General features: G+C 41.1%; 1 protein-coding gene across 1 annotated transcript in view; it reads left to right on the forward strand.

Annotated features, from left to right (window-relative positions):
* The first annotated feature begins 11,104 nt into the window (after positions 1 to 11,104).
* The window catches only part of CKS1B (CDC28 protein kinase regulatory subunit 1B), a 281,779-nt gene continuing 270,494 nt past the window's right edge, over positions 11,105 to 22,389 (forward strand). Inside the window, exon 1 of the mRNA XM_044080085.1 lies at positions 11,105 to 11,917. Within this exon, the coding sequence (XP_043936020.1) occupies positions 11,859 to 11,917 (59 nt within the window). The 5' untranslated portion in view covers positions 11,105 to 11,858. The remainder of the gene's footprint in view (positions 11,918 to 22,389) is intronic.

Consider the following 22,389-nt stretch of genomic DNA (forward strand, 5'->3'; position numbering starts at 1 on the left):
AACTACACACACCACAAAACCAGCCTCACATAATGCTACCACTCCACTGAATCAAACACATAAACACACAAAGACATACTCGGAGGCTCTGAGTAAAAATTTACCTAAACAGCAGAGGCCTCCAAAGCAGACACCCAAACAACTGCTACCTCAAGACACCCCACAAGCAACACATAAACCACAAAAGCAGTGTGCAAAGCAGTCACAGCCCTTAAGGCCAAATACAACACCAAACATACTTGTCATAGGTGACTCCATAGTCAGACACACTGACGTTCCACTCACCAGGCTGAACAAGGAGAGGGTCACAGTAAGCTGCCTATCGGGCACTAGAATCCGCCACATAACACAAGCACTGGGTCACTCCACAGCAAGTACAAATATGACACAGTCATTGTCCATGCTGGTGTGAACGACCTGAGACGTACCTCCCTGGGCTGCATGAAAAGAGACATAGAGGAGCTCTCTGATTATGTAGCCCAGGCAGGTATGACCCTAACCCTGAGCAGTATCCTTCCTTCACCAAGAATGATGCCACAATATAGAGACAAGATGATCAGCTTTAACAATTGGCTTAATGTCTGGTGTCATTCAAAGGGATCCAGTGTCTGTCTGCCTGGGATGACATGCTTGACAAGCCACGCTGCTTCGCAAGGGACGCTTGCACCTGTCACCCCTGGATTCAGGATATTGGCTAAGGCTCTTGCCACCCCCATAGTGCCCTTTTTAGGCGAGGCTCAAATTCTAAACCTACCACCCTAGAAAACAAAAATGGGAAGAAATTGAGGGTAATGCTGCTCAATGCCAGAAGTCTAAATCTCAAAATGCACGACTCGAGGCCCTTCTCAGTATGGAGAACATCGATGTCTGTGCTGTAACTGAAACCTGGTTCAAGGCTCCTGAGAGCACCCGGCACTATTAGGTTTTACCTCATATCATGCGTTCCGCCCCAAAACCCGGACCACTCCACAAAAGGAGGGTGTATCCATATTCATAAAGGATACCCACACCTCCAGGTTGGTGGCAACGCATGAAGCTTGAAACCATCCAGGTGCAACTAACAATAGGCAAACTGCTCTACAAATTGTAGCATGCTACAGGCCACCCTCTCAAACTCAGGAACCCCACACAGCCTTCCTGAAGACACTGGAGGGTATAAATGTATCTCCAAACACCATCATATTGGGTGACTTAACTACCCGAATATAGACTGGGAACATTACTCAAGCCCTAACTTTCTAGCCCAACGGTTCCTGGAGTTCATAAATTCAAATGCCATGGAACAGCTAGTCACTGTTCCCACGAGAGGAGAAAATATACTAGATCTCATTGTCACAAACATGGGGACAAAATGCTCCACACCGGAAGTATATCCTCATTGGTGAGATCTGATCATAAACTAATCTCACTGGAAATCCACATCCCGCCCCACCCCAAACAAAAGACCATAGTGAAGAACTTCTCTAAAGCAAACTTCACACTACTCAAGACTGGTGTGGTATCCTTCAAGGCCCCTGAGTCAGAGGAAACCACAACCCAAGCTGCGGAAGCCCTTACAAATGCCTTCTATGAACACCTCCAGGACTGCATGGATCAGGCAATCCCAAATAAAACCAAGACTCTTTCCACAAAGGGCAAGCGTCCAGTCTGGTGGACCCCAGCCATTAACAAACTTTACAATAAGAGGAGAAAGCTGTTACATGATAGAACAAAATCCATAAAAGGGAAGTCACCCCTGATCATTATTAGTAAAAAAATACGAGCACTCAAAATCAACTAAGGCCAATTTTGAGAGAAAAATTGCCATGGATTCAAAGGACAATCATAAGGCCTTTTTCAGCTATGTTAGGAACCTGGGTGGAAACTCACAGATATGCTCAGAATTAGTCCAAAATGATACAAAAATCACTGAACCCACAGACATTGCCAACATACTGGCAGACAGGTTCAGTGCAAACTTCACCCCCCTCTCCCCCTAAAGGAGAGATAACTATCCCAGCCGAGTGTAGCCTCCCGGACATCTCAAATGCGCAGGTGAAAGCTGCTCTCTAAAGCTAAAAACACAGCATCAATGGGACCGGATGGTGTCCCCGGCTGTGTGCTACACGAGCTAAATGAGGAATTAAACCCGCACATAAGGCAGCTGTTTAATCTCAGCCTTACCACAGGATACGTGCCCAAGGAGTGGCGACGGCAACTGTGGTCCCACTCCACAAAGGTGGCGCCTCCCGGACCCTGGTAATTACCGCCCCATAAGCTTAACAAGTCTAGTCTGCAAAGCTATGGAGAGGATCATAATGGAGCTCATAAACAAAGATATAGGGACTTGCAGACATTGGACCCGACCCAGTTTGGCTTTGTCAAGGGAAGATCATGCCTTTTGAACTTGGTCGACTTCTTCAAATAGTCACCAAGGCCATTGATGAGGGAAAGGCAGTCCATACAGCCTACCTTGACCTTGCAAAGGCTTTGACACAATACCCCACTCGGTATTGTAGAAAAACTTACCAGCTTAAAAGTTCTTACAAGCCTGGAATTCCCCTCTGAAGTGCTGCCACTGACTTACAAGTCATCTCATTCCTTACTCTGACATGTTGGGGCTGCTAGTAGTGACAAGTGTGTGGTCTACATTTCCTGGAATTCAGTCCTTTTCAGCAGAAGTTGCACCTTTAGCATGTACTTTGACAGTAGTTTCAGAATTTCCCAACATGAATGACTTTAAGGAGCCAAGTGCTATTAGAAAATAGCAGTAACAACACTTATGTTTCAGAAGATTGGATTCAAAATCTAACCTGGAATCCCAAGTTGTGTCACATGTAATTGTCAACTGTCTGTTTCGCTCAAAAAAACAATGCATTAAGGAATTCACAACTAAACACATTCCCCTGGAGGGAGAAGGGTACAACTGAAAGTTGTTAGCACAACAATGGTACAACAGGCATTTCCTCTGAAACAGTTCTGCTAAAGCTAGCAAATGTACAATAAATGTTACTGACTTTAGAGCTCTTTCTTACAATCTGCTAAAGCTTTTAATTTCGACAGATGTTGCCCCTTCTCCCAAGTGAAAGGCTACGGATGCTCACTATAGGTGTCTGCTTAAAGTGATATGGATAGAAAAATTAAAAAATCAGTGCCTCAAAACACAAGTCATGGTTCTCACCCAGGTAAAGAGGACTGCTCTCCACGAGCCATAGGGGTAACAGCAGAAGTTAGGCACAGAGGAAGTATCACAGGTAGAGTGCAGCACTATTACTTAACTCTTGCTTCACAAGCAAAGGACAAAGCATACAATCCAGGCAGTAACCTAAAGGATGAAACCATGGATACAAGTGGCAGAAATGAGGTTCCTTTGGAGGCTTACTGAGCTCACCCTCCTCAATAAGGTGAGGAAACCAATAATCTGTGAGGCTCTCAGGGTGTAGCCTCACACTTGAGTCAGTTGTGGTGGTATTAGCACTTGGCGAGAATGTCATGCTAATGCCACTCACTGGCAGCATAACATGTGTGATTCACTAATATAAGGCCATGGGACAGACGTACGACATGCTGAACAGATTATACTGCCTAGGAATTCCACACAAGCTAAGGGTCTGTTGCCGAGAATAGACAATGCTTGACTGCCTTTGAGATTTCGCTATCAGAGAGACCCTCAAAAAGAGACAAAAAGTAAAAAAAAAAAAATGGAATAGAAATGTATCATACAAAGATACTGAACAAACAGCTGTAGTACAAATATGCAGACACCTCCATGCTATCTAAAACTGTCAATGGTACTCTGCCATTATGCAAAGTACTAGCAGCACTCTGGGGCCTGTACTGAGGTGTCAGTTCTATGGAACCCACTGGGCATTCATAATGAACAGGAGGAGGATACCAATATTCACAGTGTTAAGTTTGTGTATCAGGTGTTTGGAAGCAATCAAAGGATAAAAGCAGAACTCAATGAATCAGGACTGGAACAGGAAAAAAACAAAGGTAACATGCACATAAAAATAGTCGCAAACAGTAATGTAATCACTATGGTCCCTGTGCAGCTAACAATCATTTTCTTGTAATCCAAGATTAAACTACGACCATATGTGCTTTTGGATTTTAAAGTAAAAAATGTTTCCAAGTTGCTGGACCAGACAGCATGTTAGGAAAAAAAACTAAACCTTTAAATATCAAAATATGCTTCTGAGAGAAAAAGAATACACTTACTAGATACAGTTAGCAAAAAGACCTGCTGCTTGCAATTATTTGCACACAAATTTTGCTATTCCCTGAATGATGTTGAAAACAGAAAATCAAGGATGCTGTTATGTGAGACACATTAACATTTTTATAACTTTTTTTTAATCTGAACAGAGACTGAAACTAATCCTTTGCTGTCAAAGTACTATCAAAATTAAACACACAAGCAAAACAAAGAGAACTACAGTGGAACACCAATTCTCTTTTATCAAACACAGACAGCACCAAGATACACGTTTTTACAGACCAGAACCCCTATCCCTACCAGACTACAACAAATGTAAACGTAAGAAAGAAATTCAAAAAGCTAATCTAGACAAGGGCTCTCTGTCATTTAAGCGAAGGTGAAAAGAGCTCCAGTGCTGCAAAGCTCAGAGGAACTGAAAGACACATTTCAATGTAATATTTGTTTGCACGCACCAAAAATATACAAAACCCATTTAAAAAACAGAAATGAAACTTTCTGATCCTAAAAAGAAAAAAGTCCATGCTATCTAAGAAAAAACATCCACAAAACGAGTTGTCTTATAAAACTGACAGGATCTAATCTGTCTTGAAGTGACTCAACACTTCCCCAGGAAGCAGCAAAATAAAGAAGGGGCCATAGACTGAGAATACACGGCATAATCTGCCCAAGGCCTCCCACTTCAAGAATGTGTAGGTTTTCCCCCCTGTAACACAGTTACAATGTTTTACGTCTGCTACCCTTCTCATTCACCTCATGACTACTCACTTTTTACATTGCAGGTCCAATTACTTTTTTCTTCTTTCTCATCCAGTGGTCACGTGTAAGGAAAGAAAAAAGAGCCAATTAAGACCATTGCATATTATAACAGCCAAGCAAAATACAGAACGCTAGCCTGCAACTGTTTACAGCTATTGAAGAGTTCAGTTTACTAACAGGGATGATAAAGATCATTACTGAGACGGCAGCCTAACCTGGTCGCCTGCTGAAAAGATAACGTGCCATTATCTTAACGAAATGGCAAGAGCTGCAGAAATGAAAATGACAAATATAGTCAAACAAGCACAGAAAATCTCCATGCTCCTCGTTCACAAAACATCCAGTTCTACAAGCAAGAAAGTCTTTACATATACTGTAATCATCTCATTAACTGTTTTAGCAAAGCATATGGAAAAAAAAACCACTACATAAAACACCCAACTGGTGGCCATACCTGCAACACTAATTTGCCCAAATTTACATGCCAAAAATTAAATGGCTAACTAGCTTGTCTGTATAATGATCAGCACAAATCAAATGCAGAAATAACACTTCATTGCTCCGGAGGTAAAAGGAGAATTACTGTTTCCTAGTGTTCAACCTTAAGCAGTTGCCTCTGCTAGCCATCAGTATCTGCTTGTAAAAGCAGTTTCCATGTCACTTTGAGGAGGCTGTTCTGAAACTTTGGTTTGTAAAAATGGAAACAGACAACAGCAGGGTGTGGGATCCAGGGGAAGGCAACATAGTCTGGAAAGGTACTCCAGATGGAAGCTTGACGAGTGCTTGTACATCCTGAAGAGACTGCAGTTCTTCTTCTCCTGAACCATCACTGACAAGTGTGATATTTATTAGCAAAATGTGGATGAAATTAGATTAGTTTCATATTTCAGATCTAAGACCACAGCACAAGGAGAACTGGATTCATTGAATACAATGCCTCATCTGAAGAGAGGCAGCACAGAGCTATCATTAGTTAAGTACTATGGACTCTCTAAATCAGAAAAAAATTTGAAACGCGTATATTGGTCTAAGGACGATAATAAGTGGATACTGACTGTGACTTTGAAGTCAAGCTCAAATGGAAAATGTGCTAGGTAAATAGAATTCTGTGTAACATCAAATGCTGGAAGTGTGAACTTCAGAGCTACCCATTCACCACAGTTTCTATTTCTTTGTATTTACTTATTTGCCTTTGTTGATATTACGAGCTTCACGTGCAGTAACACTTCCATCTGTCAAAAGCTAATCAACATATCTGAGCCTTTCACTGGTATTCTGGTTCTACAGATGTGCATTTTTTTCACATGACTTGGCTCTGTCCCATAATCCACAATAAATGGAATATTTTCAGAAATACCATGTATAAACTTCCTAGACACTGCTCTCCCTGAATTCTGGCTCAATTCCAGCCACTTGCAATCTTCCTAGCATGGAGGAGAATATCAACAAGACATTTGGTCCTTTCTTATGCTTTATTAAGCTTCAATAAAATAAAAAAATAAATAAATAAATAAAAAATGGCTTAGACCAGGGTTGCAACATGGCACAGTGCTACACAGATACAAAAGTGCACGCTGTACTGTTTTGAAGATGCACTTGCTTTTGAATTTGTAAAACATCTGCCAATTTTACATTCTGAATGTCAGCCACGAGTTAAGGGCAGGGTTCAAATATGTCCCCACCCTGCAAGTACTATAGTTATTCTAGTACTGCCAGAAATTGAACCAACACCTAGTGTACAAACATGTCAAAATACAGTAAAGTAACGTTACCATATGTGATGTGCAGAGCTGTAGTAACTACAGAGGGATTAAATTGATCAGTCACAGCATGAAGTAGTGGGAAAGAGTAGTGGAAGCAAGGTTAGGAAGGGATGTGATGATTAGTGATCAGCAGTATGGTTTCATGCCAGGAAAGAGCACTACAGATGCGATGTTTGCTCTGAGAGTGTTGATGAAAAAGTACAGAGAATGTCAGAAGGAGTTGCACTGTATTTTTGTAGACTTAGAGAAAGCATATGACAGGGTGCCTAGAGAGAAGTTGTGATATTGTATGAGCAAGTCAGGAGTGTCAGAGAAGTATGTAAGAGTGGTACAGGATATGTACGAGGGTAGTGCGACAGCGGTGAGGTCTGCGGTGGAAGTGACGGATGCATTTAAGGTGGAGTTACATCAAGTATCAGCTCTGAGCCCTTTCTTATTTGCAATGGTGATGGACAGGTTGACAGACGAGATCAGACAGGAGTCCCCGTGGACTATGATGTTTGCAGATGACATTGTGATCTGTAGTGAGAGTAGGGAACAGGTGGAGGAGACCCTGGAGAGATGGAGATATGCTCTAGAGAGAAAAAGAATGAAGGTCAGCAGGAATAAGACCGAATATATGTGTGTTAATGAGAGGGTGGATAGAGGAATGGTGAGGATGCAAGGAGTAGAGGTGGCGAAGGTGGAAGAGGTTAAATACTTGGGGTCAATAGTTCAGAGTAACGGTGAGTGTGGAAGAGAGTACAGGCGGGATGGAGTGGGTGGAGAAAAGTGTCAGGAGTGATTTGTGACAGACGAGTACCTGTAAGAGTGAAAGGGAAGGTCTACAAGAGGGTAGTGAGACCAGCTATGTTATATGGGTTGGAGACAGTGGCATTGACAAAAAGGCTGGAGTTTAAGCTGGATGTAGCAGAATTAAAGATGTTTTGCACTGGGTGTGATGAGGGTGGACAGGATTAGGAATAAGTATATTAGAGGGTCAGCCCAGGTTGGAAGGTTTGGAGACAAAGCCAGAGAGGCACGATTACTTTGGTTTGGACATGTGCTGAGGAGGGATGCTGAGTATATTGGGAAAAAGATGCTAACGATGAAGCTATCAGGTAACAGGAAAAGAGGAAGGCCTAAGATAAGGTTTATGGATGTGGTGAGAGAGGACATGAAGGTGGTTGGTGTGACAAATTAAGATGCAGAGGACAGGAAGAAATGGAAACAGGTGATCTGCTGTAGCGACCCCTAATGGGAACAGCCAAAAGAAGATGACGAACGTTACCATATGTCCGCCTTTCTGCAGAAGGGTCCCTATTTGGGTAAGGGTGTCCTACGAGGAAAAAATAAAAAAAAAAAGGCGAGTGTCTCGTGCAATTATAAAAAATGGAAATATTCTTGTTCTAAAATTTCTGGACAAAAAATGTTTCACGTTTTATTTAACAATTGCATAAAATAAACTATTTTGTATCTGAAAATTATGTGAAACATAAGAAACTCAAATTACAACAAAGTGAAGTCACTCGCACTGAAGTACAGTTTGTCCTGCAAATTCTCATGTTTCCACAAAAATGTCCCACTTTGGCATTTGAAAATATGGCAATCCTAAAGCATACCTCTCAACAGTCCAGGATTTTGCTACATGTTTTAGTCAGTTCCTCATAAAATTTAAGTTCGACTTCATATCATTTAGAAAATGCATACCAACATAAATCCTGTTATTCTCAGCAATGTTCTGAGTTTATAAGAGCAGTACTTAAAATCTGCCCCTAAATTTCGGCTTCTGTTCCTCCATTATTTTAGGCTTTGACCAAACTACTTGTGCGATAAGGTTGAGCAGTATGCCCTAAAATAAGAGTACAAGCAATTGTTTAAAATTCACTGCAAATTGTTTTCCCTACACAAGAATTCTCATTCACAGCATCCATGCATACTGAGGAATATTCCAAATACATTTTTTCTTGATACAGCATGTGTTTGCGATAGGAATGCACCCAAGCACACACACACACACACACATTATATATATATATATATATATATATATATATATATAAAACAATGGGACGACCCCCTTTCCCGTCTGATCGCAAGGTATGTTCCCATTCAGGACTCTGGTATACAGCAGTAGAAGGCTGCATAAAGAGTAAGGCATACACGCGCATCAACACTGGGAGTAAAAGAAGAATTTTACCAACAGTTCCGAGCAACATTTTGACAGGCATCTCTGACCCCATTCCCCAAAGACTTGGTCTAGGTTTAAGTGCCCAGTTACAATAAGACCAAGTTGTTTTGGAACTGTTTATAGGTAGTGTAAGCGACTTTACTGCGACGTAAGGCCTGAGAACAACTCTTTTGGACTCGGGGAAAACAAACTTATCAACTCAACTGGAATCTGGCCCTTAATCTACCACACTTCATACACGCAAACACTCCAAATTAAGATGTACAACAGCAAAACCAACGTTCGGACTACGACATGATACGATTCAGAATACTGGAACAGCCTACACTCAAAGTCAGAGACTTATAGTTTAATTTCACATTTGATAAAATACACGCACATGCATTAAAAAAGCTTAATCCTGTCTTACTTACGTATAAAGATCAGGTTCCAAACATGTACTACACACCATACAATAAACAGCCCTTTCCTGTACTTTGCATTTTCCTGAAAATACTTTCAGAACGGGACACCTATTTAACAACACTCGGCAGATGAAATACGTTTGTCATAACTTTACATTAAATTTACCAAACATTTAACCAGCCGCCTGAACAAACACCTGGATAACGCCTTGAGGCAATGACGGCAATCTCACTAATTTGGCAGCATTATTTCACGAATGTGTAAACCAACTGATGTTATAAAACTAAGAGAACAACAATCGTGCTGCTACAACACACTGCCAAGGCAGGGAGATCTCGCAATTTTGGCAGTAATATATAGCAACACATTCTCAAAAGCGTAACAAAGCTGCTTATGCGCACAAAACCGAAACAATGACAATACAATTTCAACTCGATAAAACACACCAAACAACCTTTCATGTCAAGACAGTAAGGGATAATGCAAGATCAAAGACAGAAAGCATCTGAGAAAGTTTGCTTTGTATCGCTACACGCTAACATAGTCCCAATGGTATGAATGTGTGGAAGGATGGGAGCACAATCAAAACAGAAAACAGAGCAAGTATCATTCAATAACGCACAGTACACCTACAATGAAAAGGTTCGGTACTTACGTATTATCGCAACCACATTCTAAAGAGAAGCAGTTATTTTCCAAGCCATAGTCGTAGCGAGATAAATGTACTCAAACTGTCTTGCACACATCTCTCAATTGTCAATATTTGGGTGTCATAACTATAGATTCTTCATTATAACAGTTGTAGATTTATGACATCAGTGAGGATTGAATTTACTAAATAACGACATACATTTTTCATATCATTCAGATAATACTTGCTAACACAAATCCTGCTGTGGTAATAACTTTCTAAATTTATAAGAGCCATGTTTTAAATATGTCCCTATTTCGGGCCCTTTGTCCACCTCATTATATGCAGCTTTGTTCAAATGCCTTACACTAACAGGCTGAGATGCATGCTCTTGCAGAACATTGGCTTGATCAAATGGCACGATTCTGTTTTCAGCATTGAAAAAAATTCGAGCCTTGTTTTGGACGTCTAATTCCATATATTTGCTTATAATGAATCCCCAGTACCTTAACACTCCATTTTGTCCCATACCCATCTGTTTATAAACTTTCTTCCTCCAAAATAATATGTACTCGTTAGCTCATCTCCTTCATTGCATTTCCATACTTCCAACCCATTTTTTTGGCTTTCTGTTGACTTCTTTAAGTAGGTGAGAAACGTGTCTTAACAATCTTACACCGCGACAAGTATTCCACGGAGTGATAATCAAGAAATATAATAACTTTGGCCAAAACAGATTTAGAGGCCATAGTGACATGGATTATACTTAACAGACATACATAGAATGATACCGTGTGCTACAATTCCTCTGCCAATGTAAACCCAATATGTTAGTACTAAGGAAACTTTTACCTCAATGAAACACGACAGTCTAGAAGAGTGTGCCTTTTACCACTACTCTTGGAGAACAAGGAGCAAGGGAGTCGTTTAAATTAGAAAATCGTGCTTATGATCTGTGCAAAGCAGTGCATATCTGTGAAAAGCGTCACTTAACCAGCATTACTTTACCTTTGTAATAAAAAGTAAGATCACGTTACAGTAACAGAGTTAACCAATAGCACTAGAATAACCTAAGCAATACGCATTCCTCCTCCACAAAGTCAAAAAACACGGGCAATGGAGATAGTTTGCTAAAAATATGTTGCTAAACTTCAGAGTACTCACCGGAGACCATGCATGAACACCCCAACTGCCTCGGAGAGGGCCCCTTCGTTTTTCACCTTCTAACTTTTCAGTTTATATTAATATCTCACATCAGTACGAACAAAAGTTAAATTGCTGAATGTTTTGATGCGTAAACACAGTAAGACAGCTGTAAACATCCAGTGAAACAAAGTTTTGTTATTTCAGTTTGTCAAGTCCTTTGCTGAAACTTCACTTTACTCTCTGCCCACTTCCTGTAGTACAGGAACCCAATGACGTTTCCAGAAAAGACCCTTAAGATTACATCACGGGGAGGAGCGCAATTTCTATACTGCCTTTTGACATCATGAAGACGGAAGGAATTGTCTAATTTTATTAAAGTCTACTTCAGTTTACGGTGTCTCAGCAAATCACGTGTGTAAGGCGTGTCTGTCGTTTTTATTTTCCATGGATTTTCTTATACGTTTTATGCGTACGAAAATGTGCTCCTATTATTATCATTATCATCGTCAGTAATGAAACTTAAAGCAATCCATTCTTTAACCAAAATAAAGTAATTTAATTAAAATTAACTTAACATTAAGGCTGTCCTACTACTTAAAGATTTTAGCTTGTTGACATAGGACGTTCACAGCCACGCGATGATGCCATTCTCCAATGAGATAGCGCGGCGCTTTAGTTTGAACACGAATGCGAGGCTAAGTGGGCAGTTGAGAATTATTTTATTTGTGAAGTTCGTAGTGGTTTCTTGACAGGTTAATTGTGTGCTGTATAGCCAACAAATATTCAATGTCCCATAAGCAGATTTATTATTCTGATAAATACGATGATGACGAGTTTGAATATCGGTAAGTGTTTGTAAAAAGCGCAATCCGAATAATTGGCCGTTGGTTTTGTTGTTTACATCTGTAGTATAACCTAACAGGTTTGTTATGCAGTATGTGGCATTCACGTTCTCTGTATGTAGTTTATTCTTTTGTTCTCTATATTTTGATCTGCCCTGGGCAATGGTTAAGTGTGTCTCTTTGGATTATTCCAACGCTGTGGTTAAATTATAGTAATGAGAATATAGCAGGGATAGGTAATAAAAGAATGGTAGAAAATCTGCTGTGGTTTAAACGTGTTTGCAAGTTTGTTGAGAGCTGTTATTGGTAGGTGTTGTATTTAGTTGTAGGCACGTGTAGAATAAAGGGGTGAAAAGGATATAGAATGGAATATGTTGCCGTGTAGGTGCTAGTGCAATACATTTGTTCATTTTATAATACTGCTTTTTTTCTTTATTTTTCTATGTGATGTGCAATGTGCATTATTTACATTTTTATAAGAAATTTGAAAGCAAATTAGTGCTAACGAAGATCATCGATCTGACAAGTTCTTGTTTGTGCTGTCGCTTTACATCATCCGGCCGTGTTATGCTTATTTTGATAGCATGTGTAAGTGCCCGATCGTGTTTGACAGAAGCGGTGTAGATGCTGATGGCATTATGGTAGCTCAGTGTTTTTAAATATTTGTTGTTCTAACTGATTTTGCGTTTTTTTTTTTCTGGTGTAAATTTTTTTGTATGGTTTAATTGTTGTCTGTCAATAAGATTTTGTTACTGGATTTCTAGTAGTTGTTCCCAGTTGTTTCAAAAATACAATTATTCTCTTGCCCAAGAAATCCAACCGACAAGCCTAAATGATTACCGGTCAGTTTGCTTATACACCTAACCGCTGCACAGCTGATGCAATATCTATAACACTTCGTGAAGCTAGAGAACAACAATTGCAATGTCAGAATGCTGTTTGTATTTATTTTTATTTTACATTTGTTGACCGGGCTAATCTAACTGGATACATGTCCATTTTCAGTAGAGGCCCGGGGAGATAAGCTCCATAAAACAAAAACATCTCCTATTCAAACACAATCTAATATACCAAAGTTCATTTGTACAATGCATGCTACGGTGAAGAGATAATCCGAGGGCAGGCATTCATAACATAGTGCAAAAGAATTGCAGGTACAATACAAATTAAACAGGTTCTTACATAATGTATGAATAAGGTAAGTTATAATATAATGTAGTAAATATAAAAGTGTTAGTAATAAGAGGTTGTCACAATAATACATTTCCAGAAGATGCAAGTAACAGTATATAGTAGGACAAGGTTATGCTGTAATTTAAGGAAAGTAGATTTTGATTCAGAAAAAGATGATAGGCAGACGCAAGATTAGGAGAGCTAGTTCCCTAGGCTTAGTACAGGGGCACAACCAGTGTGTTTTGAGGAAGATTCTTAGTTTGCTTTTGAAAAGTGATATAGAGGGTAGTGAGGAAAGTTCACTGGGAAGTAAATTCCAATATTTTCCAATAGTATTAGAGAAGCGAGTCCCCAGCTTTGTTTGATTTAGAATATCTACAGGAAGTTTGTGAGATTGATTGTAAGGTCTTCGGATTGCTATAGGGCATTGATGAGGTTAGATAGTATAGGAGTATTGGTAGGTTGGTAGAGGGTTTTATGGGCAATGGCCATTTGGTGGAATTTAAGCTGATTTTGAAGTTTAAGCAATCCTAGCTGCTTTAAATTGTAGCAGTGGTGGGTTCTGCAAATCTGGCTATGTTATTGTAAGAATGTTCCATGTTATTGAGGTTGTTTTTAGATAGATTTGTATATATTGGTGAGGCGTAGAGGAGTGTAGAGATTAGATGTGTGAGCAGTAGTTATTCTAGCTGAAGAAGAAAGGAAGGGCTTGATCCTATAGAGAGAGACTAGTTTTCTGTTAAGTTTTTAGAGTATTACTGATATGGGTGTCGAAGTTGAGGTTGTTGTCTATGGTGATTCCTAGTAGTTTGGTTGTTGGTTCATGGGATATGAGGGTACCGGTATTTGATGCAACTGTGAAATCTATAGGAGAGGACTTACGAGTAGGAGTAAAAAGGAGGAGTTTAGTTTAGTTGTTTTAGGGTTCAGGAGGAGACAGCAATGTGTAAACCATTGTCCAACTGTGTTGAACACCTTTTGGGTAAGGGAGTAAAGTTCAGATTTGGATGTGGATGAGCATATGAGTGGAATTGTCTGCATATTGGAGGAATGTAGCTTGGGGAATTGCTAAGTGAAGGTTATTGATTGTAGATTTTAGTTTTGCCTTTAACACTGTCACCCCCCAGAATCTGATAAAGAAGCTGATCAGTTGGGCATCAACACCCCCTTATGTAACTAGATACTGGACTTTCTCATCAGCAGACCCCAAAAGGTATGAGTGGGAAATAACCATTCAATCAGTATTACAGTGCGTAAGGGTTGTCCTTCAGGGCTGCATCCTGAGTCTTCTGCTGTTCACCTTGTTGACATGTGACTGTATGGCCAAGCATGAATCCAACAAAATCAAGTTTGTGGATAAAACCACTTTTGCAGGTTTTGTCAGAAATGGTGAGGAAACGGCCTACAGGGATGAAGTGGAGCATCTGATAGGCCAGTTTGACAGCAACAGTCTGGCGTTAAATGTAAGCAAGACCAAAGAATTAATGGTGGAATTCAGGAATACTCGGGAGATGCGTCAACCTCTGGAAATTAAGGAAGTGGGTAGTGAGGACTGCAGAAAGCCACTGGTTCCTCGTTCCCATCAATGGATGATCTTACTGAAATTGATGCACCTTGTTTGCTGTAGCATAGACTAGATCCAGGCCTGCTGAATCTAGCTTTGTTTGTATAACTTGAGCACTAATCCAGGCATTCTTTAAAGTATTCAATTGTATTTATTACTGCTTGGTAGTAACTTGATTAAAGTGTAACTATCATTCTAAGTCTTTTGGATTAAGCACTTGTCTTCAGGCCAGTTTTACATTAGGAAGGTTTGTGGCATGCACTGTGGTGGCAGGACAAGTAGCTTTCATCCTAAGTTGGGAACTGCTGATTAGGAATAACAGACACTGAGCTCTCAAAGTGCATTAGTTCTGGTTTATGCACTTGGGCTTCAGGCCAGTTATTTTACATTAAGAAAGTTCGTGGTCTGCACTCTTGTGGGAGGAGAGGCTGGACTCTGCCCTTCTGAGCTGGGAATTTCTGGTTAAAGGTTTATAGTGCCTGCATATTTGAACTGTTTCTTACTGAAATTGGTACACCTTGTTTGCTGTAGCATAGACTAGATCCAGGCCTGCTGAATCTAGCTTTGGTTGTTTGCTTGTTGTTTCCCTGGAACGCTAATTCCACCTAAAATGCTGCTTCTCAGGATCCCTAGTGATATCTGCATTGCTTACTGTACTTATTTCCTTGTTTCACTTGAAAGAAAGTCATTTTTGCATTTTAAGTTACCTGTAACACATTGCACTTAAGTTACCTGGCACTTGCTCACTAAAGCAATTATATAAGTCAGCACTAAAAATTAAAAGTACTACACCCTCACTCCCCATTGGCCCTTGTTTTCAATTATAAAGAAATTCCCAATATTACTCTAGCATGTCCAAAGGTCAGTTGTCAATCTCCTCTCCGGTCCAGCTGGTGAACCTGGGAATCTTGAGGCAATGTTACAACTGCCTCATGTACACGGACAACCCTCTCCTCCTCCCAACAAATTCCAACACATGTGAGAGATGCAACCATATAGCCAAACTGGAGGTTAAGCTCTCTCAACTCAGTACTGGCATAACCAGTCAGGAGGAGAAGGAAACCACACTCACTACAATTCCAATCTCACATAGACCTACCACGATAGCAAACCAAACACATAATCACACAAAAACATACTCGGAGGCTCTAAATAAAGATCTGCCTAAGCAGCAGAGACCTCCAAAGCAGACACCCAAGCAACCGCTACCCCAAAACAAAACACATGCAACACATCTCACAAAGCCAGTGTGCCAAACAGTCACAGCCCTTAAGGCTTAATAACACACCTGATACACTTGTAATAGGTGACTATCGTCGGGCACACTGACGTCCCGCTCACCAGGCTGAACAAGGAGAAGGTCACGGTGAGCAGCCTGTCGGGCGCTAAGATCCATCACCTAACAAAAGCACTCGGGTCACTCCAAGGCAAGTACAAATATGACTCAAGTCATTGTCCATGCTGGTGTGAATGACCTGAGACGTACCTCCCTGGACTACATGAAAGAGACCTAGAGGAGCTCTCTGAGCATGTAGCCCAGGCCGGTATGACCCTGACCTTGAGTAGCATCTTGCCCTCACCAAGAATGATGCCACAATATGAAGACAAGATGATCAATTTCAACAATTGCCTTAAGTACTGGTGTCATTCAAAGGGGATCCAGTGCCTGTCAGCCTGGGATGATATGCTCGACAAGCCACGATGCTTCGCTAGGGACGGCTTGCACCTGTCACCCCTGGGCTTTCGGATATTGGCAAAGGCTCTTGCTACCCCCATAGTGCCGTTTTTAGGCAAGGCTCAAACGACAAACCCATCTCCATAGGTATCACAAGGGATAAGAAACTAAGAGTAATGCTACTCCACACCAGAAGTTTAAACCTCAATATGCACGCACTTGAAACTCTCCTTAGCATGGAGAACATCGATATCTGTGCAGTAACAGAAACCTGGTTCAGGGCTCCCGAGAGCACCCAAGCACTACCAGGTTATACCTCATACCATGCTTTTCGGCCCCAAAACTTGGACCGAACCACAAAAGGAAGGGGGAGTATCGATATTCATCAAAGATACCCACCCCTCCAGGTTGGTGGCAAAGCACGAAGCATCAGAGACTATCCTTGTGCAACTAACAGTGGGTAAAACTGCCTTCCAGTTTATAGCCTGCTACAGACCACCCTCCCAAACCCAGGAACCCCACTCGGCCTTCCTGAGAACACTGGAAAATATGAAGGTCTCCAAACACCATTATATTGGGCGACTTCAACTACCCAAACGTAGACTGGGAGCATTACTGTAGCTCCAACCCCCTAGCCCAAAGGTTCCTAGAATTCATAAACTCAAATGCTATGGAACAACTTGTTACCACTCCCACAAGAGGGGAAAACATACTGTACCTGATCATCACCAACATGGGGACTCTCTGCTCCAGACCAGAAGTGTATCCCTCACTGGTAAGATCAGACCATAAACTGATCTCACTGGATATTCACATCCCAACCCACCCCCTGCCCAGAAAACCACAGTGAAAAACTTCTGTAAAGCAAATTTCACACTCCTCAAAACCGAGGTGGATTCCTTCAAAGCCCCCGGGCCTTTGGAAAATACGGCCCAGACCGCCGAATCCTTTATAAATGCATTCTATGAACGCCTTCAGGAATGCATGGATCATGCAATCCCAAATAAAACCAAGACCCAATCCTCCAAAGGCAGACATCCTGTCTGGTGGACCCCAGCCATAAACAAACTATACAATAGAAGGAGGAAGCTACTACATGATGGAGCAAAATCCCAAAAGGGGAAGGCATCTCTGATTAGTATTAGCAAAAAACTAAGGGCACTCATAAAATTTGTCTAAGGCCAGCTTCGAGAGAAAAATTGCACAGGACACTAAGGATAATCACAAGGCTTTCTTTAGTTATGTTAGGAACCTGGGTGGGAATTCCCAGATATGCTCAGAATTAATCCAAAATGACAAAAAATACACCAAACCCACAGACATTGCCAACATCCTAGCTGACAGGTTCAATGCAAACCCCCCCCCCCCCACCAAAAGGGCAAATATCTATCCCAGCAGAGTGCTGCCCCCTGACATCTCAGATGCTCGGGTAAGAGCCACCCTCTCCAAAGCAAAAAAACACAGCATCAATGGGACCAGACGGTGTCCCGGGCTGCGTCCTACATGAACTCCAAGAAGAGCTAAACCCAAACATACTGTTCAATCTCAGCCTTACTACAGGATATGTACCCAAAGAGTGGCGTACAGCAACAGTGGTCCCTTTCCACAAAGGTGGTGCCTCAACGGACCCTGGAAACTATCGCCCCATAAGCCTGACTAGCTTGGTCTGCAAAGCTATGGAAAGGATCATTATGGACCTCATAAATAAAGATATTGGGGACCTACAGACACTGGATCCTACCCAGTTTGGCTTTAAGGGCAGATCCTGCCTCTTAAACCTGGTTGACTTCTTTGAAACGGTCACCAAGGCCATTGACGAAGGGAAGGTGGTTCACACAGCCTACCTGGACCTCGCAAAAGCCTTCGATACAATACCCCACTTGGGCATTATAGATAAGCTCACCAGCTTAAATATAAACCCCTATGTCACTAGATGGGTTGCAAACTGGCTCAAGGACAGAAACCACATGGTTAGTATTGCTGGAGCCAAACCAGTTACAAGTGGCGTCCCACAAGGCTCAGTCCTGGGACCTCTCTTGTTCGGTATATATTTCTCGGAGGTACAGGCCAACACAGAAGGACTGTGGCTGACCCAAGTTCGCAGATGACTGCAAACGGCGCCATAATTGACTCTCCAGCCGACACAAGCATCCTCCAAAAGGACCTCGTAGAAACAGACAACTGGTGCCAGAGCCATGGCATCAAGCTAAACGCCAAAAAGTGTATAGTAATCCCCTTTGGCAAAAACAAAGTGCCCACAAATTACTACATAGGTGGTAATCCATTAAGTACAGAAGAAGTAATTGGGGACCTGGGGACCCAAGTTGATGGCAATCTCTCATTTGACAACCACGTGGCAAAAGTGGTTAGAAAAACATTTTATTTAGCCCACCTAATCATGAAGGGATTCATATCTAGATTAGGGGAGGTCATCGTGCCTCTTTACTCATCCCTCATCAGGCCCATAATCGAGTACAATGCCCCTTTTGGGATGCACCTTACCAAACACCTGCAGCAACTGGAAAGACCCCAAACGTACCTCACCAAGAGGATCAAAGGGCTCAAACAGATGCCATATGCTGCCCGGTTAAAGAAACTCCAGCTCTACTCAGTGGCATACCGCCTGCTCAGAGGCGACCTGTGCCTGACGTATAAAGCCATGTCCAACCCGGAATTAAGGGACATGCTGCACCTCAAAGAATCCAAATCCCATCGAGCTACATGATCAAGAGACTTGAACCTCAGCACTGAAATAAATAGGACATGCTGGAGGGACAGATTCATAACCTAGAGGCTCCCTTCAGTCTGGAATAAAATCCCAGTCCAGGTTAGGCAGAGTCCCTCATTTCCTCTCTTCAAGAGGAATCTTGATGAGTGTATGGGAGATCGTAGGTTTACCCCAGGTATCACTTCTCTGTCACTGTTAGACAGAGGCACAGTATACTAACCTCGAAAAAGGGCATAGCAAAATTAATTTAAAATGGGTGGCGAAAGCCAAACATACTCTGGCTAGGCTTATAAATGCCCTATGGCAGATAGCCTAGTATGAACCTATGAACAAGGCTGTGTGTGGGAAGGGCTAGGAAAATGATCAATGATCCCACTTGCCTTGTCCAAGGCATGTACTTCCACCATTCCTTGGGCAGGCGGTACCGCAGCTTACAGTGCAAAACATGTAGACTGAACAGGAGCTTCTTCCTTCTATATCCATAAGGCTGCTGAACTTGAATGCCAGGCATGACCTCTATTATTAGCGCAATATGCCACTTGCTGTGCAGTATCATCTATAATGATCATTCTGGCAAATTGCTCCAATAACTGGCACAATTAGCTTAATTTTGTATGGTATTACTTCCTGAATGTGCAGTTCTCAGGAATTAGTCACCATTCCATACATGTGCAATATGAATATCGGAATACATCTTACTACAATACTGATTATCCATAAACCCCAGAGCCCTCTCTTTCCTTTACAATGAAAATTTGAAAAATCTTAAAATAAGTCCAATCATTAAATATAAAATCACTGTCATACAAAGGATGTTCAAATCATTAAACCGATATTATGCATTCACTTCACTACAACCTATCCACCTTAACCCCAAACGATTATCCCCTCTTGAAGAAACTAACCATCTCTGATGTATTTCCCTTCAAGAGCAATACTATCATTGAAATATGAACACAATTAAAGCTCCCTAAAAGCTATACAATCATTTTAAGGCAAATTCAAGACCTTAGACAATGCATCCTAGACAATCCTGATATCAATGCAAGTGACATTCAAACCTGTAAAACCATATGCAACCTCCTATCCTTAAACAAACAAAAAAAAAATGCTATCTGATTCTTACAAACTTGTTCTATCAATCAAAATACAAAAAAGTTATTCTAGTTAGTGGAAGGAAATCGATCCTTTAATCACAAACAAATAACTCAAGTGATCCAGCTTACCTCCAAACTTATTCCCCTTAATCTTAAATATATGCAGATCATGATACTTCATTATGCCTATCTCACTCCAATTATTATAAATAAAATATACCCAACCACCTCTCCGTTCTGTTCCTGTTGTGATAATCACAAGGCTGATCTACTCCACATCTCTTGCAAGTGCACCTACAAGCTATGGTGCACACTTAGCCTATTTTTCCAGTTGGACTCTGAGAAGTCCACCCTATCTTGGAAACTCTCTCTCTCCTACATACCATCCCCGCAGGCCTGACTAGTGTTATTAATATTAGTGTTTGTAGTTTAGTTTCTTTACTGTAATACTAAATTACGTTGGAAGGATAGGGCATCATTCACATGGGGGGGGGGTTTAAACAATTGGCTGTCAAACACCTAGCTCACAAATATTTAACCTACACTGAGAAACCCCACACTCACTTTACAGAAGTTTTAAAATCCCTTTTTGAACATGTTCTAGCTTGAAGTTGGTATATGTAATCAATGGTGGAATTTTGACGTATGTATAAATAGTTCTTATTGTTTTGCATTTGTTTTATTATTCGGTGATGTATTCTCTGGTCCTATTGCTTATTTTACTGTATCTGTTTTCCCAAAAAAAAAGAAATAGGATTTTATACAAAAAAAAAATCATACCACTGATAAGCAATCACAATGTGAAGTCACTGCCTTGCAACACCTACTAGTTAATATTGTCTGTCTTCCTGTCCATTTGTGGTAATTTATTGGTATTTAAGTTATTATTGTATGTACATTAGTCTTATTGTCATTCAAACTGTGTGTTCATTGTTGTGCTTTGCACAGGGATCAAAGCAGCATAATTTTGTTCAGCTTGCACTGCTGTGTATATCTGATCTGTAAAGTTTACTTTAACTTTGATAAGTCTCCCTTCAAAAAGTGCTTTTCTAATTTGTGTCTACCCCTCTGTTTTTTGTGTGGTGGTGGGTGGGGGGGCTGTCCTCCACAGTTACATGTACTGGGAACATATATCTAAATATGATTGTAAATTATTTTTATAAGACCTGTTGAGCCCACTACTATCTTTACATTGCTGTGTTTTCTGCCTGCAAATCCTGATATTTTATATCTCTCTCTCTCTCTCTCTCTCTCTCTCTCTCTCTCTCTCTCTCTCTCTCTCTCTCTCTCTGTCTCTCTCTCTCTCTCTCTCTCTCTCTCTCTCTCTCTCTCTCTCTCTCTCTCTCTCTCTCTCTCTCTCTCTCTGTCTGTCTCTCTCTCTCTCTCTCTCTCTCTCTCTCTCTCATGTAATGTAGACTTCATTTTCTATGATGCTGTGTGGCTCATGTTTTCACTGTTCTTTTTTTTCCAGACACTTCCAAAACCATAATGTTTGTGCAATCCCCAGTGTAACCATTGGTTTTGTATTAGAACATTACCCCGCCAGATGTGCAGTAGCAGGGACTGCCCAAACCCCGGCCACCACTCTGCGCATAACGTTTACTTTTAGAAGTGCTTTTGAATAAACATCGGGACACCTTCGTCTGCAAAATGAATATGCAAACCCTTTTCTCCCTTATTTGCTTCTACCAGGATTGTGACACGACAGCAGTTCAATTTCCAGTGATCAAAACCTTCTATTATATTATTGCTTATTCAAACGAACACAGAATATGCTGCTAAATTTCTAAGAAGTATTGCACTATTAGACTTAAAATTACAATTCTTTAAAGGGGAGGGGTTTGAGCACATGCTGCATGTATGCAAACTATTACAGTATTAGACTGACTTAAAATTACAGTTCTGTAAAGGTGTGGGTGGTGACCTTTCTGTGAGGCCTTTTGTATTGTAATTATTGAATTTATTTATTGTCCCACTGCCTCAGAATATTGCTTGTTGGTTCATCTCCAGAAAAGTGGGGGTGCAGGGGGGCTTGCCCCCTGCAAAAGCAATTGCTGCACAAAATTCTAGTAAAGAAGGGTGCAACAAAACCGTATGGCTCATGTAGTGTCTGGTGCCACTCCCCAGTCTGGTGTACAGCCCCCTCGGCTCTTCACTGTGTTAAATGATCAGACAATGAATATTCACCATGTCACTGGATAATTTGCTTGGCTTGTCACTCAGCCATGTTTTCCATGC

The sequence above is a fragment of the Protopterus annectens genome, chromosome 8.part0 (genome assembly GCF_019279795.1).
Source record: "Protopterus annectens isolate FY-2018-M chromosome 8.part0, PAN1.0, whole genome shotgun sequence".
In the NCBI taxonomy this organism is placed as follows: Eukaryota; Metazoa; Chordata; order Ceratodontiformes; family Protopteridae; genus Protopterus; species Protopterus annectens.